A 14,394-nucleotide genomic window follows, 5' to 3' on the forward strand; every position below is an offset into this window, starting at 1 on the left:
TCCCCGGGGGGCCAGTTAAGCGCCTTTCCTTTCCTTTATCTTCAAGTCACATGAAGGGGAAGTCTCGACACGGTGACCTTGACTTTACTAGCGTAAAGAAGGTTTCGCTTGAAAAACAACCACATTCCGTCGGTGGGATCCGAACCCACAACCTCCGATTTACGCATTCGATGCTCTACCAACTGCGCTACAGCGGCGGCTGTCAATTCTGCTTTCGGGGATGTTTATGTTTGCGTTTGACCTAACCTTGAGAGTGTTCGCCAGCGTCCTCCTAGGCTTTCTGTGTTATCAAGACTGCCAGAATCGGGAGCTGTGTTAGGTAATTAAGCAGACATGGGAAGGTAAAATGAAGAGTTCGTTATACATATGAGCAGCCACAGAAACCAAGAAACACCAGCTCAGTTAACCACGAGAAGCTGCTCGGGAAGAGCAACATGGATCGCAGTTCTACCCAATGAGCCCAACAACTATGACCCAAGTACAACCGACGGTAGCACGTGCCACAGATGGGCAGTGGCACATGGACTTATCGCTACACCTCTGCGCCAGGAGTCGTAGGAAGATTCCAAGGGATCTATGAATGTAGACAGTGACCAATTACGCATATATGGGCGTTAACCCATTATCGGCATCCAAACAACTGCCATCGGTGAACAGTGAACCTGAACACTGGAACCGAAGTGAAAACCGAAGTGCAGGCGCACCTAATTCGCATTTGTCCAGCTAAGCAAATCAACCATTATTATTTCTCTCTTCAGCCAGAGTCTGGCTAGGCAAGCGTTTAGAAGCCCGGGCCGGGCGCTTTTTTATGGTTTATTGTTTTTTTAGTGCCGTGCCTTGACGCAAAGGTAAAGGAGCTGGTATGTAGAGGCTGTTCTTTCAGTAAAACTTGTTGATGGTACAGCGCCCGTCCCCTTCCATCACTATCTCTTTGTTTGTATTTTTGCGTTCCTACGTCTTTCCTAAATATGCACCAAAAAGCCTAGCTACAAGCAATTCTCTGCTTTGCGTTTTTGCTTTACCTTTGTGCAGCGATATCAATTAATGCGTCGCCCTTTTTACGCTGACAGGAAAAAGTATTCCAGTGGTGAAGCATTCGGAAGAAAATTTATCTTAGTGAAAGAAATTCGCAGTTTTCATGCGGACGACCCCCTTTTCTCAAGCAAGAAACTAAGGTAAATCGCGTAACGTCCTTTTTTTCAATCTGTGAGACTGAGAACTGGGATGCCTATTTTAGCGTAACTGATCCCTTCTTCCACCGAACGTCGGCTGGTTTAAATGGGACCTTCAAATCACGGGTAGGGTTAATTCACTGAAATTCTATTAAACACGGGTGATGTTCCGTAAACACACATAAATCACATGTAGGATGCCTGCCTACCGAAAGACGATTAGGAATATGGCGTATCATTCGGGGATGTTAGATCTAGCTCAGCAATAAACGCTTAAAATGCGCTAAGATGGTAGTGCAGTGAATTTGTATCCCTACTTGGCAGTATTTAGGTAAAGAATTTAAAGGACTTTTATTGTAACTGGTACTAAGTTTAGCATGAGGTTACTTGCGTACTGCATAAAAAAAGTTTTCTGTGGTTGTGCATGGTTGTATCACCTGGACTGACCATTGTAAAAACCGGATTTTGTTACTTCGCATGCAAGCATTAAAAATTATACCAATTTAGCCGTGGTACTTCTGTTGTTTGTGGCATCCCAACGAGAATGGCTTTGGGGCTCGACGGCATTTCCTCACAGGTAGCCTTTTAACCTTTTTTCAGGCTCATTAACCCATCCTCTTCTGCCATTCGTGCCAAGTAGGCAGAGTTGGCTGCGCGCTATCCCTGTGTTCTCACCAAAGTAGGCCGTCGTTTCTGAAAGACAATATATGGTGGGTGGGAAAGCTGGTCGGTCTAATGCGTGTGCAAATGAGAATCCTCTGGCGCCACCTTCTGGAACACTCTTGGTGCCCCGCAAGTGTTCAAGGTTACTGAGGAATAAGAAAAGGAGACATGGGAGTCTAGATTCCTCACCGCGCACGTGAGCTTCCCCTGGGTCAGTGCGTTTTTTCGCCGGTGTTAAAGATCAAGGTAGCTGGTCGGACCGGAGAGGGAATGAGGGAGGTCGGGGACGAGGCTACGGGAAAAGACAAGGAGAGAAAACTTTATACAGCTAATTTACATTATGTACAAGGGAGCTCGATGACGAAACGCTCAATGCTGAAACGCTGCATGAAGAGAGCACATGATGAGACCCGGAGATGAGACCACTTGATGAGACCCCTCGGCCGTACTCGCTGCCGAGGTTTTAAAGTGTTCCCTTTCCCTAGGTTCCCTAGATGGGGGCCGGGCCTGCCGAGGAAGGAAGTTCTCTGTGGCACCAATCACACACACACACTCCTGAGGGATCACACCGCCGTCACGTGTTGTGAGAGGGATAAAGATGCCGCCCACGTAGCGCCGACGCTGGAATGTCCACGAGTGGCGTTCCCGCGCATTTCATGCGTTCGAACGTGCGTTCGCCCGCGGTCTAGGAGAGGCGCTCGCTCAAAACTTCATCCGAGCAGACGGACGCGGCTTCCGTGGGTAATCCAGGCGTTCACCCAACGTGCGTTTCGGGGCTAGTCGGCGTTCCGCTGCAGCCACGCCGTTTTCTTCCACAGGACGAAGGCGAAACGTAACACTGGCCTGGTCACTGTAGACGCAGTTTCCGCTGGACAACAAAAGCGGCAGTGGTTTCCAATTAAGAAACAATCTTGTTGAAAATATACTCAGTAGAACTGATGCTTGGGCAAGTTCGTATGTTATTTCAAAATATTGTCACGGCTTGACGTACAGGCCGGCGGCGAGAACACTTGAAGACAGGGAGCACAGAACAAACAGGCAGGTCCACCAGGTCCAGGTGGAACGGAGCACGTGGTGGTTCGAGTGGTTGGAGAAGACCAGCTGGTCGTATGGGCGGTGTTTTGCGCCTTTGACACTCTCGACAAGTTCTTACGTAGTGACGGACGTACTTGGGAAGTGTCGGCCAGCAGTAACGTTCTCGAATACGTGAAAGTGTCCGGTTGTAGCCAAGGTGACCAGCTGTAGGATCCTCGTGGCAAGCTTGGGCGACCTCGGAGCGCAGGTCTTCTGGCACAACAAGAAGCCACGACCTCGGGCTGCGGTCGAAGTTCTGCTTGTACAATACGCCGTGCATTATCTTGAACGTCGGCAGCATGCGCTGGAAAACGGGAGGCACCGCAGCTTCCTGGCCTTCCAAGTGCGCCATCAGCTGACCAATCTGAGGATCACTGCGTTGCCGAGCAGCCATATCTGCCGTGTCCAATGCCTCAAGAAAGCCATCCTCGTCGTCACTTTCGCCTCCCGGTGCCGGCTCCACAGGGGCTCGAGACAAGCAGTCAGCATCATGATGTTTGCGGCCGGACTTGTAGGTGATGGTGACGTCGTACTCCTGTAGCCGAAGGCTCCACCGGGCAAGGCGGCCTGCTGGATCCTTAATATTTGCGAGCCAGCACAGCGAATGGTGGTCGGTGACGACGCGAAAAGGGCGACCGTACAGATAGGGCCGGAATTTGGTGATGGCCCAGATGACAGCGAGGCACTCTTTTTCAGTGTCGAGTAATTGCCCTCCGCCTGCGAAAGAGCTCGGCTGGCATACGCAATAACCCTCTCAGCGCCGTCCTGGAATTGCACCAGCACTGCTCCTAGTCCTTTGTTGCTGGCGTCCGTGTGGAGTTCAGTGTCGGCGTCTTGATCAAAATGGCCTAGTATGGGGGATGTTGCAAGGGCGTGTTTTAATTGGCGGAATGCTGATTGTTGCTCCTCGGTCCACTCATAGACAACGCTATCCTTCGTAAGGCGGTAAAGTGGCGCCGCGATCTGGGCAAAGTTCCGAACGAAACGCCTGAAGTATGCGCAGAGACCGAGAAAGCTTCTGACAGTCTTCATGTCCGACGGTGGAGGGAAGGATGCGACGGCAGCCGTTTATCGGGATCTGGCTTCACACCCACTTGGCTGATGATATGACCAAGGAACTTCAGTTGACTGTATGCGAAGCGGCACTTCGAAGGCTTGAGCGTAAGTCCGGCGTTCAGAAGAGCTTGAAGAACTGCTTCAAGACGCACCAGATGGTCTCTGAAAGTGCTTGAGAAGATGACAACGTCATCCAGATACACGAGACATGCCTGCCACTTCAGACCGGCTAGCACAGTATCCATGACTCGTTGAAATGTCGCGGGCGCTGTACACAGGCCAAACGGCATCACCTTAAACTCTTTGAGGCTATCCGGGGTTATAAATGCGGTCTTCTCGCGGTCGCGCTCATCCATTTCAATTTGCCAGTATCTACTCTTCAAGTCGATGGACGAAAAATAGCGGGCATGACAAAGACGGTCGAGGGTGTCGTCGATGCGTGGGAGTAGATACACGCCCTTCTTGGTCACCTTATTGAGTCGCCGGTAGTCAACGCAAAATCGAAGGGTCCCGTCTTTTTTCTTGACTAGCACTACAGGGGCGGACCACGGAATGTTGGATGGTTGGATGACGTCGTCGCGTATCATTTCGCGCACTTGCTCCTGGATGGTTTCCCTTTCCTTCAAGGAAACGCGGTATGGTGGTTGGCGAATCGGATGCGTTGCGGTGTCGACAATAATTCGATGCTTGGCGACGGGTGTCTGGCGAACTCGGGATGTCGTCGCGAAACAGTCGTTGTACCGATGCAAAAGAGAGAGCAGTTCGCGTGTTTGGGAAGGCTCAAGTTTGGGATCGATATCCAGGGGAAACGTTGTAGGGTCTCGTGACTCGGGCGGGGCCGCCTCCTTAGGCAGCGCAACTGCTTCACGAACGTCTCTAAGTTCTTCCATTTGGGCTACTACTGACCCTTTCGTCAGGTGCTGCGGCTCGTTCCTGAAGTTGGTCACGAAGATGTTGGCTCGCCCTGGTTGAACATTTGCGACCCCTCGCGCAACACCAATGCCACGCGTAAGTAACATCTGAACACTGCCTTCCAGAACGCCTTCTCCACATGCTGTTGTATCGGCTCGGAGCGGCGGGAAAAGTGTCGACAACGGCGGCAAGTGTACATGGTCGGCATCAACTTTCATCGCAAAGCCTGTGGCCCGGGGCGGTACTGGCGATGAAGAACGTGCGCGGAGGGTCAACCTGTTCTGCCCTATGTCGATTACGGCGCCATATTCACGGAGAAAGTCCATGCCCAGAATAACATCTTTAGAGCAATTCTCCAATATCACGAATGTTGCGGGGCACGTCTCACCGTGGATCTCGACGCGGGCAGTGTACTTGCCAACAGGGTTTACGATGTGGTCGCCCGCGGTACGTATGGGCGGTCCGTCCCACTGGGGTGTAACCTTGCGAAGACGCCGAGAGAAACTGCCGCTGAAGACCGAGTAATCGGCGCCGGTGTCCACAAGCGCCGTTACGTCACGCCCGTCGATCAGAATTGCTAGAGGTTACAAAACGGTTTGCGCTTCCAAGGATACCATCGGTCCAGCTGGGACACACTAACGTAGGCGGAGGTTCTTTGCTTCGTACGACTCCGGCAACGCCACCTGCAGGCGTCGCCGTACTCAGTTTTCCCGAAGCGGCAAGAGGCTCTCACGACGAGACCCGCGAGAAGGGGACGGTGGGCGGCGAGGCGGCGGCGACCTGGAGGTGCGACGAGGAGCTGTAACCGGTGATGGAGAACGTCGACGGTAGTCTTGTATGTCGCGGGGCTGCTCACCGTAGCGGGCGCACGGATCGGCCCGGTGAAAACCCCTTAGGCCGAGTTCGCGGTATGGACAGGAGCGATACATGTGATCAGGCTCACCGCAGTGGAAACACAGTGGTCACCGGTCCGCAGTCCTCCAGATGTCGGTCTTCCTGCGTCTAGGCGGTCCCAGGCGTGCATCAGACGAGTGCAGGAACTCGCGGCGTCGAAGGCCGGAATCGAGAGCGCTCTGGTCCTGGCGATGGGCGGGAGGAGGACGACGAACTGCGGCGGCGTAGCTAAGAGCTGGTGGGTCGGCTGCAGCTACAATTGGGACGTCCTCTGGCGCCAGCGCGTGTCGCAGTTCTTCGCGAACGGCGGACGCGATGGAGACAGAGGCGGACTGCTCAGGAGTAGGAAAGAGCTTTTTCAGCTCCTCGCGGATGACGTCGCGAATTATTTCTCGAACATCGGCGAGACCAACTCCGCCCAAGCCAGACGAGCCAAGACTTGAGACGACAGGAAGGGCGCTCAGTCTCTGAAAGTGACTGGTTCTTGTCGCCAATGCGTGCTCGATGTTGGTAGCTTCAGCGACGAATCCGGCTACTGTGGTCGGAGGATTGCGGATGAGGCATCCAAAGATGTCAGACGCTTTCGGTAGGTGCCTGGATGCGAGCGTGGAGCAGATCTTCAGCTTGCTGTCGCCGGTGCTGGTTCGCGAACGTGCGTACCAGTTCGCTCTTGCACGTCTCCCATGATGTTAACGAAGCCTCATGGTTCTCAAACCAATACTTGGCTGTGGTTTCCAGGGATAAGTACAGGTTCTGCAGGCATTGGTCGGGAGTCCACCCGTTATGTCGCGCTACTCTTTCATAGCGTTGTACCCAGTCTTCAACAGCGTCAAGGCCATCGCCACGGAACGGCACGACAGATCTTGGAGTGACAGGCACGTAGACGATCCTCGATGCAATCGCGGGGTCGGTTTGTTGTGACTGGGACGCCATGGTGACGTTGGCTGTCCTATATGTCCGCGATCCCTCGGGCAAGAGTCCGAATTCCGGCGCTTGGCCTTGCTGACGTCGGCTAGCGCGAGTCTCAGTTTCCGCCGAGGGCTCCTCCAAGAAAACTCGACGGCCAGGACTTAGTACGGGGCTCGAACTACGAGGCGGGGTGCGCTGCATGAGATGCGTTACGCAGCACCTGCACCAAATGTCACGGCTTGACGTAGAGGCCGGCGGCGAGAACACTTGAAGACAGGGAGCACAGAACAAGCAGGCAGGTCCACCAGCACCAACGTCGTCGTCGGCGCGCCGCAAACACTCGTCGTCTTTTTCTTCCACTCACGACAATATTTCTCACACAGTTGTTCCTTACATTGACCAATTCTCACGCAGACTAAAAAAAAAGTAATCGAGCTCACATCAAAGTTTTTTTTATTGGCTCTCCAAAATCTTGAAGAGATGTGTAAAAAAGCTAACGCCAAATTTATTCGACAAGGCTGCACCACAAAGCCCCACAATCAGTTCTTTGCATGTCAAGAACGTGTCGTCTGTGCGATCCATGACACTGCGGCGAGCAGTACGTGGACCAGACGGGAAGATACCTCAGTCACAGTCTCAAAAGAACACCATAACCATGAGAACCAAACTTTGAGAGGGCATCTGGGCATACACAGCAGGGATAGAGAAAGTTAGCCTCGCCACCCGCACTTCACAGAAACGAACATACTAAAGTGGTGCAGTAATAAGCTAACGCGCTAAAAATGAAGTCGCACACCTCGTATGGTCTAAAGACGCATGGGTCTTTAGCAATAGCAATGACAGCAATTGAATTAGGGTTTCTTGCCGCAGGGAAGTGATAACGAGCGTGAATCATCATTATGTTGTTCTTTCGTTCTTTGAAACTTCAAGTATTTCCTGGTTCCAAGCAATATAGCATTTGTTGCAAATCAGCGCCCGTTAATTTTGAAATGTTGTCGAACATACGGCAAAAGTGGGAGAATGTTCGCTCTTTCATTATGCAGAGTGCAACGTGTGTAGCTTTTCTTACAACCTTTTTTTATTAGCGCAATGAAGCTGCCTAGACTTTTAACCACCTCTTTATAATACTCCACATATGTGCGCACTAACAAACTGAAAACGAATTGCTTAACGGGGATACCATAACCGCCCGATTGCACTTAATCGACGCCAACAGTTTTCATGTTGACAGCCTGCAAGAATTGCAGGCATTTGTTCTTGCTGTGTAACCAGCAGCAGGTTCTCAAGGTTGTAAAAAATTTATGATTCTGTTGATTACTCCTCGATTGCATCTTCACGGATAGTCAGCGTCAGCGATCGCGCATGAAGATGAGCCTTTCATTTTGTAGAACGTACTGCAGGATAAGTTTATAGATGTGTTTTTCTATGAAAGCAACAAATCATTTTTAAATTCATATTTCGCCCAGTACAGCAACCAAATTACTCTGGTGCCTTCTATTACAAGTCGAAGAATATGTGTGTGCGAAGAAATGCGCTGCACACTTCTTTAGCACTGCTGCTACAGGTGCATTTTCAATGGTGATTGCTTGATATAAGTGTTTCTTTTTTTCTGATGACAGTAATTTTTTTTGTGCGTTACGAAAATACACTCCCTGCATGTTACTTGATTAGCTATTAGTGTGAAAAATCAAGGGTAATTAAACATAATGCTTCATGTTTACATCTTTTGGTGGGCAGGCAGATGTCTCCTTTATTCATAAAAGTCTCTCTCTCTCTCTCTCTCTCTTGGGGGGATTTTGTTTTAGACACTCTTGGTCTTCATGAAATTATGAATTTTTTACAGGAATATGCTTGTTCTCGAAACGCCATCGGAAATTTGTTGAATGGAGGAAGAATAATCGACTAGTTTAACGAAACAATTCTTCCATTTACATTTATGTCGGTTGATTGAAAGTTCCTTTTTTATTACGCAGGATTCTGGTGATGGAAGACGGCCGAGTTCGAGAATTTGATGCGGTAGCCAAGCTGCTTTCCGACACGTCATCGGCTTTTCACAGAATGGCAGCAGAGGCTGGCCTTCCCACTGCTCAGAAAGCGGATGAACTCATGACCGCTGTCTTGTGATCTTGTGATACTCGCATGACATTAGATATGTAAATTATTTCATTCGATGAAGAGGGGCAACAACTGCTTGCAGGAATCTCAGCACAGCCCCTTCCTTATTTTTGTGTCTTCCTAAACTACCTTCATAAGTCTGTCGCTAGGCTGAGGAGAATGCTATCAGTGTGGCATTCAGAAAACAAAATTTATTATTGCAGAATTGATCATATATTGCACGATTTGCATGATCTCTTCAAGTGATATGATATTTCACAATAAACAGAACTTCATTTCAGCTGGGTGCATTCGGTATTTCTGAAATTTAAGACTACTTGTTATAAGTATTTTAACATGCTTGTGAGCACAAGAGCGGTGCCGCTCATTTTTAATGCCAGTAGAAGAGGTTCGGGAAATTCTGAGTTTATATTTTTGCAACTTCAGGCGTGGCATGAGTTACCTTGCCGCATTCCTAAAAGTTCCTCCCAATTGGCGTCTTTTTGCCCTGATGATGTGCATCACATTTATTTGCTTATTTACTCAAATGTACCTGCAGCGCCATGGAGGCATGTTTGCACATTGGTTGTATACTATCCGGCCGGAATGAAACGCGAACACGAGATCGCATGGCCTGTGGTTAATTTTTGTACAATGCGCGCCCTTCTAGCCGCTTCCGTGATAAGCTGCCGACGTGCGCACTGGGTCTATGTATTCTTCCCTAGCCGCCGTTTGTGCAGCCTTCCCTCAACTTGCAGCGCTTTTGGTAATCCCTGTCTGGCGCCGGAATTGCGCTAACTGCATTGCTTGATACCAAGGCTCGAAGTGTCTACGGTCTAGGCGAGAGGGATTTACGTTGTACTGCCACCTTCCGAGGACCGCGTTATGAGGAAGCTTCGACCCCACAATGACCTCGGTAGCGGACGAGCGACAGATGATTCGGCGTGAGGTCGAAGGTTGGGTTGATCATTATTCCGCATATGCGCAAAAAAAGAAAATCCTAAGTAGTGAGTGTAACGTTCTGAAGTGACGCAGGGTCTATGATGAATGCCGTATTGGAGGGCGCTCTTAAATTTAAACCACTGGACGTCCCTTATCGTGCGCCGATATCACGAGCACACGTGCATTTTGTGTATTTCGCGTGCATTACAATTAGAGATGTGAAGGCCTGAAAGAAAAAAACTGCAATTTTGAAAAAAAAAAAAACGTTTTTTTTTCGTTTTTTTTTTCAGACGAGAAAAAATGGAAAGAAACATCGAAAATTTCAAAACGCAATTTCAAGGTTCTATGATTTCTTGCTTTCTGTTTAGGTTTTTGTTTTTGCTTTGAAAACCATAACAGTTTGCATCGTTGAACGATTGGAGAGCAGTCGTCATCGCCGGTGCCATTTAGTGCTTTTAAAACGTTCGTGCTGCGAGTACGCGGGTTCGAGGCCAGTTCACATAAAGATACAGGCTTCACTTAAAAACACACTAATACTTGAACTCACGGCTGAAGTAGAACAAAATGCCTGCAAATTCTACAGCGCAACACACACGGCATAAATAACATAGGCTGTTGTGCACGTAAGCGGTTCTAGCCAAATACAAGCCTAGCTTCTTGATTTCCAACGTATAGCAGAGTACAGGACATGTATCCGCAGGAATTTGATCCAGGACAGGGGTCTTGGACTCAGCGAAGCACGTGGCCCCATCTACCTGGTGGCAAGGCCTTTGCACCAACCAGCCGCTAACTCCTCTGGCTTGTCGACTGCTGCAGATACCATAATCAACCGCCAGCTGCGAACGAAACTGGTCACGTTTGGGAAACGTCCATACAAGGATTCGCAACAGGCTTTCAGGGGAACGCGTTCGAAAGCTCGTGTAGGTGCAGTCGAACCTAGCTGTGGACACAACTTCAATCCATGCTGCTGCGCGTAGTGCCGCATCCAGCGGCAGTGACTCTGAATCCGGTATGGAGTGACTTCTAGATCAGTTTTCATGTTCTCTTTGTCGGTGCAATAGAACAAGAATTTCGTTCCATAAATGCGATATTTATATCTCCATATTCGCCTGGAGTGCAAATCGTTATTTATCTTCATTTCAGAATATGACATCTATAACTGCATATTCGACTGAACTTCGGAGCATTATTATTGATGGTTGTGTTGTTGCAAATAAAGGTTTTTAGCACGTTTTGCAAAATTTCCAATTTTTCAAGAAAAAAACCCTGAAAAGAATGGTTTTTTGCATGCCATTCAAAATTTCTTGAAATTTTACATCTTTAATTACAATACGGACGCCACCGCCAAGGTCCAACCCACGACGTTGGTATCAACAGTCGATGATCAAAGCCACTGAGGCACCGCGATGGACATATGCGTCAGTTTCAGCGCTAGGAACAGAAGTGGTGAGAACAGAGGGACTGCTAGGTTTTAAACCAAGTCCAATTTTAAATACGTTAGTCTGGCTTATTACGAGAGAGTTGGCCTTGAATCGAAAGCGTTAAGCGCTTGCAAGATTCGTTAATGTTTGCACGATCTTTTAATTTGTAGAATCACGCAACTTTAACTGAGCAACTTATCCAGTGCCTTTCGTACAAGCGACTTGAAGAGCTGCAGGCTGTAGGCTGAAAATTAGAACCATATACCCAAACGTTCATGCCACCTTGTCGCTAACAAAAACGTAATGCGCGTTGAAATCGACGCCGTCAGGCAGTTGGCTGGCGTCTTGCACGCACGACCATTTTCATTCAGAACGCATTCGCTGTTGACCACGCACAATAACCTACTCCTGAGACATGCGAACGTTGACTTCGTTCTAATACACACCCATTGCTCGCACTGAGTTGTAAAATGTAGAATATCCGAGAGCTGCTTATTGTCTTGAAAGGTCATCATTATCTCTCACTTTGTGCTGCTATTAAAGGTTGGCATTATCTGCTGTATATATGAAGTTATCTGCTACTCTAAATTGCGTTTTCATCGTTTAAGTATGACTAATGCGAAATTCTAGCGTTTTCTTTTGGCGAGTTAATATATCCAGCTGTCACCTCAGCTTTACATTGCGGGCACCATGCCAAATCAGGAATGGCCGGTAGAGCACTTCTTAACAACCAGTCCATTTAGATATATCAAGTGTGGCCTGTGTGACACAAAATTAGGCTATAAAGATTTCTGGGCTAGAGTGCGAGGTTGCGAGAGCACAGCAATTTCCATTCTGGCACCACTGCCACCCACAAGTCCTCAGCTGATCCACTGAGTGGCAGGCGGCAGAGCATCCCTCCACAGCCCTCCAGGTATTTCCTATTTCATCGACGTCAGCACCTTGGGTGGGGTATTGAAGCAGCATGACACATATGTCCTCGAAGAGCCTGAGCAGCTGGGTGGATGCGCAAGTTGAGCTCATATTTCTTTCCCTGTCAAAATTATATTGGTCTGATATTGCCTACTGCAGCCGTTATTCGTCGGCCTTGCTCTTCATTTGTGGTCCTTAGCCTTCGTCTACGTTTACGCTTAATGCTGAGGAGGGGACGTCGTCCCAATTTGCATCTATAATCCCTGTTGCTCGGTGACTGACGTTGAATTCTCAGATTCGCTATTTCTCTTTGTTGCGTGCATTGCTCCGAAAGTGTGACTATTTTCTGTCTGGCGTCGTACTTAGCGAACACCACTGCGCCCTCCATGTGAAAACAACCAATGCGTGAGCAGCAAATGTAATAAAAAAATGTGAAATGAATCAAACCACTTCGTAAGGCGTGCATCATCGCCCTTCATGAAAACGCACTCTTGGGGCCAACCGGAAGTCGCTACATTTCGGCAATTATCTTGGACCACCATGCTATGTCAGAACTCCATATTTTCCCAGTTTTGTATGGGAAGCATGCAGCAGAGCTCCTATGCAAAATTTTGCCAGAGCTAAAGCAGGACTGCGGCAGTCGGCATTGTGCGGCGGAGAGACGCCCGAAGTGTCGAAAGAGCACTTTTTGAATTCACTTTATTTTTTTTATTCAGTGATAATTGCGATAAACGAAAAGTGAAACCTCAGCATGACACGGCATGATCTTTCACAAATGATATTTGAGCCTAATATCAGTGATGCACAAAATTAGACACCGAGTTACGCCGAGGCATCCGTCGCTCGCACGTTCATTACCGAGGTCATTCATCTTTGTCATCACACAGATAGGCAACGCGGTAGTCAAAAGGACGCAAAAGCAGAACGTCGTCCCCCTCCCCCAGCCCGCGGACACGGCGAACTTTGGTATGAAGGCAATGCGGCTAGCGCCATGTCGGCGCTAGCCAGGGATTGCCAAACCGCTGCAAGCCGAGCGAAGCCTGCACATAAGGCGGCTGGGGAAGAAGACAGAAACCCATTGCATACGTCAGCAGCTTATCGCCGACGCTGCTAGAAGGGCGCGCGCTGTACGAAAATTAAACGCCAGCTACGCGATACCGTGTTCTCGTTTCATTCCGGCCGTATAGTACAAGGCAATAAAATGTTACAAATGTCATAATGAGTTGGTAGCATGTTCGAGTAGCACATGGAACAACCTAATACACACGAAACACGGACACACTGGCATACATTGGTTCCGACGGTATAATATAAAATCGATTGAATCAGCAATGAATGAAACGCTCCCTCAGATACGCAGTTGGCCATTGTTTTTTTTTTTCGACGGGTTTTACTTACAAGCCCGTAATGTCTGCTTTTCTTCATTTTTTCTTTGGCAACTCCGCCTCCCTCATGTTGCCAAATCAAGGCGCAGTATCATGAAGAGAGGCCACTATTACTGTTTTATTTCTGGTCACCTTGTCCGCTCCTATATTTCGTTGTTTTGTTTTTGTGCCCACACCAGATTTGTAGAGCTTGGCATGTGTTTGCGAAAGCAAAAACCTCTATCTTCTTTGTGTAGGAGCTTTCCATCAGGCGAGAGGATATCGAAAGCCTGCTCTCTGGTCTGTTTCAAGCCGGTTGTGCAGCCGCTTCATCCGTTCTAGCAACAATAGCACACAACAGACCAACGAGCGACGCGGTGTTGCCCAGAGCGCCCTTAATGGAAAGGTCTATGGCACTGCAAGCGCACTGATAATGAATGAATATTTTTTGCAGAGGCCCAGTAATGGTACGAACAAATGAACACCTTGCGCGTTTCATTTCAGCCATAAACTGTGTTTCAACCTTTAAACTGTGCTTGAACATAGTTCACTGCGTTCATTGCCTGTCAGTTCCGGCGTGCCTCAGGGGTATGCTCTCGCTCTCCCCCCTTCCCCCTCTTTCTCATCCATATGACTTACCGGCTAACATTTTTTCTTTAATTAATATTTTTGCTGATGAGTTATTTACCGCAGAATTAAAGATGATGTCTCTTGTCTTCCATCCGACAATAGCAAGGCTCTTGACTGGTGTTATATTTGGAACATGCAACTAAACATTAATAAATGTAAGCATGTACGCATTTATCGTCTCTCCAATGCCCCTTCTATTTATCTACTACCAATGTGTCTCTCGAAACCGTGTCGTCTTATAAGTAAATGTGAGCTTAAGTTTCTTGTAACCTCTCTTGCAAAACTAACTTTGAATACATAATAACGGTGATCGCATGTTTAAGTATCTTCGCAGAAAGTTCTCACGTTCAT

At 48.6% G+C, this 14,394-nt stretch overlaps 1 protein-coding gene across 1 annotated transcript in view; it reads left to right on the top strand.

Annotated features, from left to right (window-relative positions):
- LOC149337314 (multidrug resistance protein mrp-7-like) overlaps window positions 1-8,804 on the top strand; it is a 170,448-nt gene extending 161,644 nt beyond the window's left edge. The window contains exon 27 of the mRNA XM_089553414.1: window positions 8,654-8,804. Coding sequence (XP_089409540.1) covers window positions 8,654-8,804 — 151 coding nt within the window. The remainder of the gene's footprint in view (window positions 1-8,653) is intronic.
- The last annotated feature ends 5,590 nt before the right edge of the window (window positions 8,805-14,394 follow it).

This window comes from Amblyomma mixtum, chromosome 7, assembly GCF_055824585.1.
Source record: "Amblyomma mixtum isolate Tamu chromosome 7, ASM5582458v1, whole genome shotgun sequence".
Taxonomy (NCBI): Eukaryota; Metazoa; Arthropoda; class Arachnida; order Ixodida; family Ixodidae; genus Amblyomma; species Amblyomma mixtum.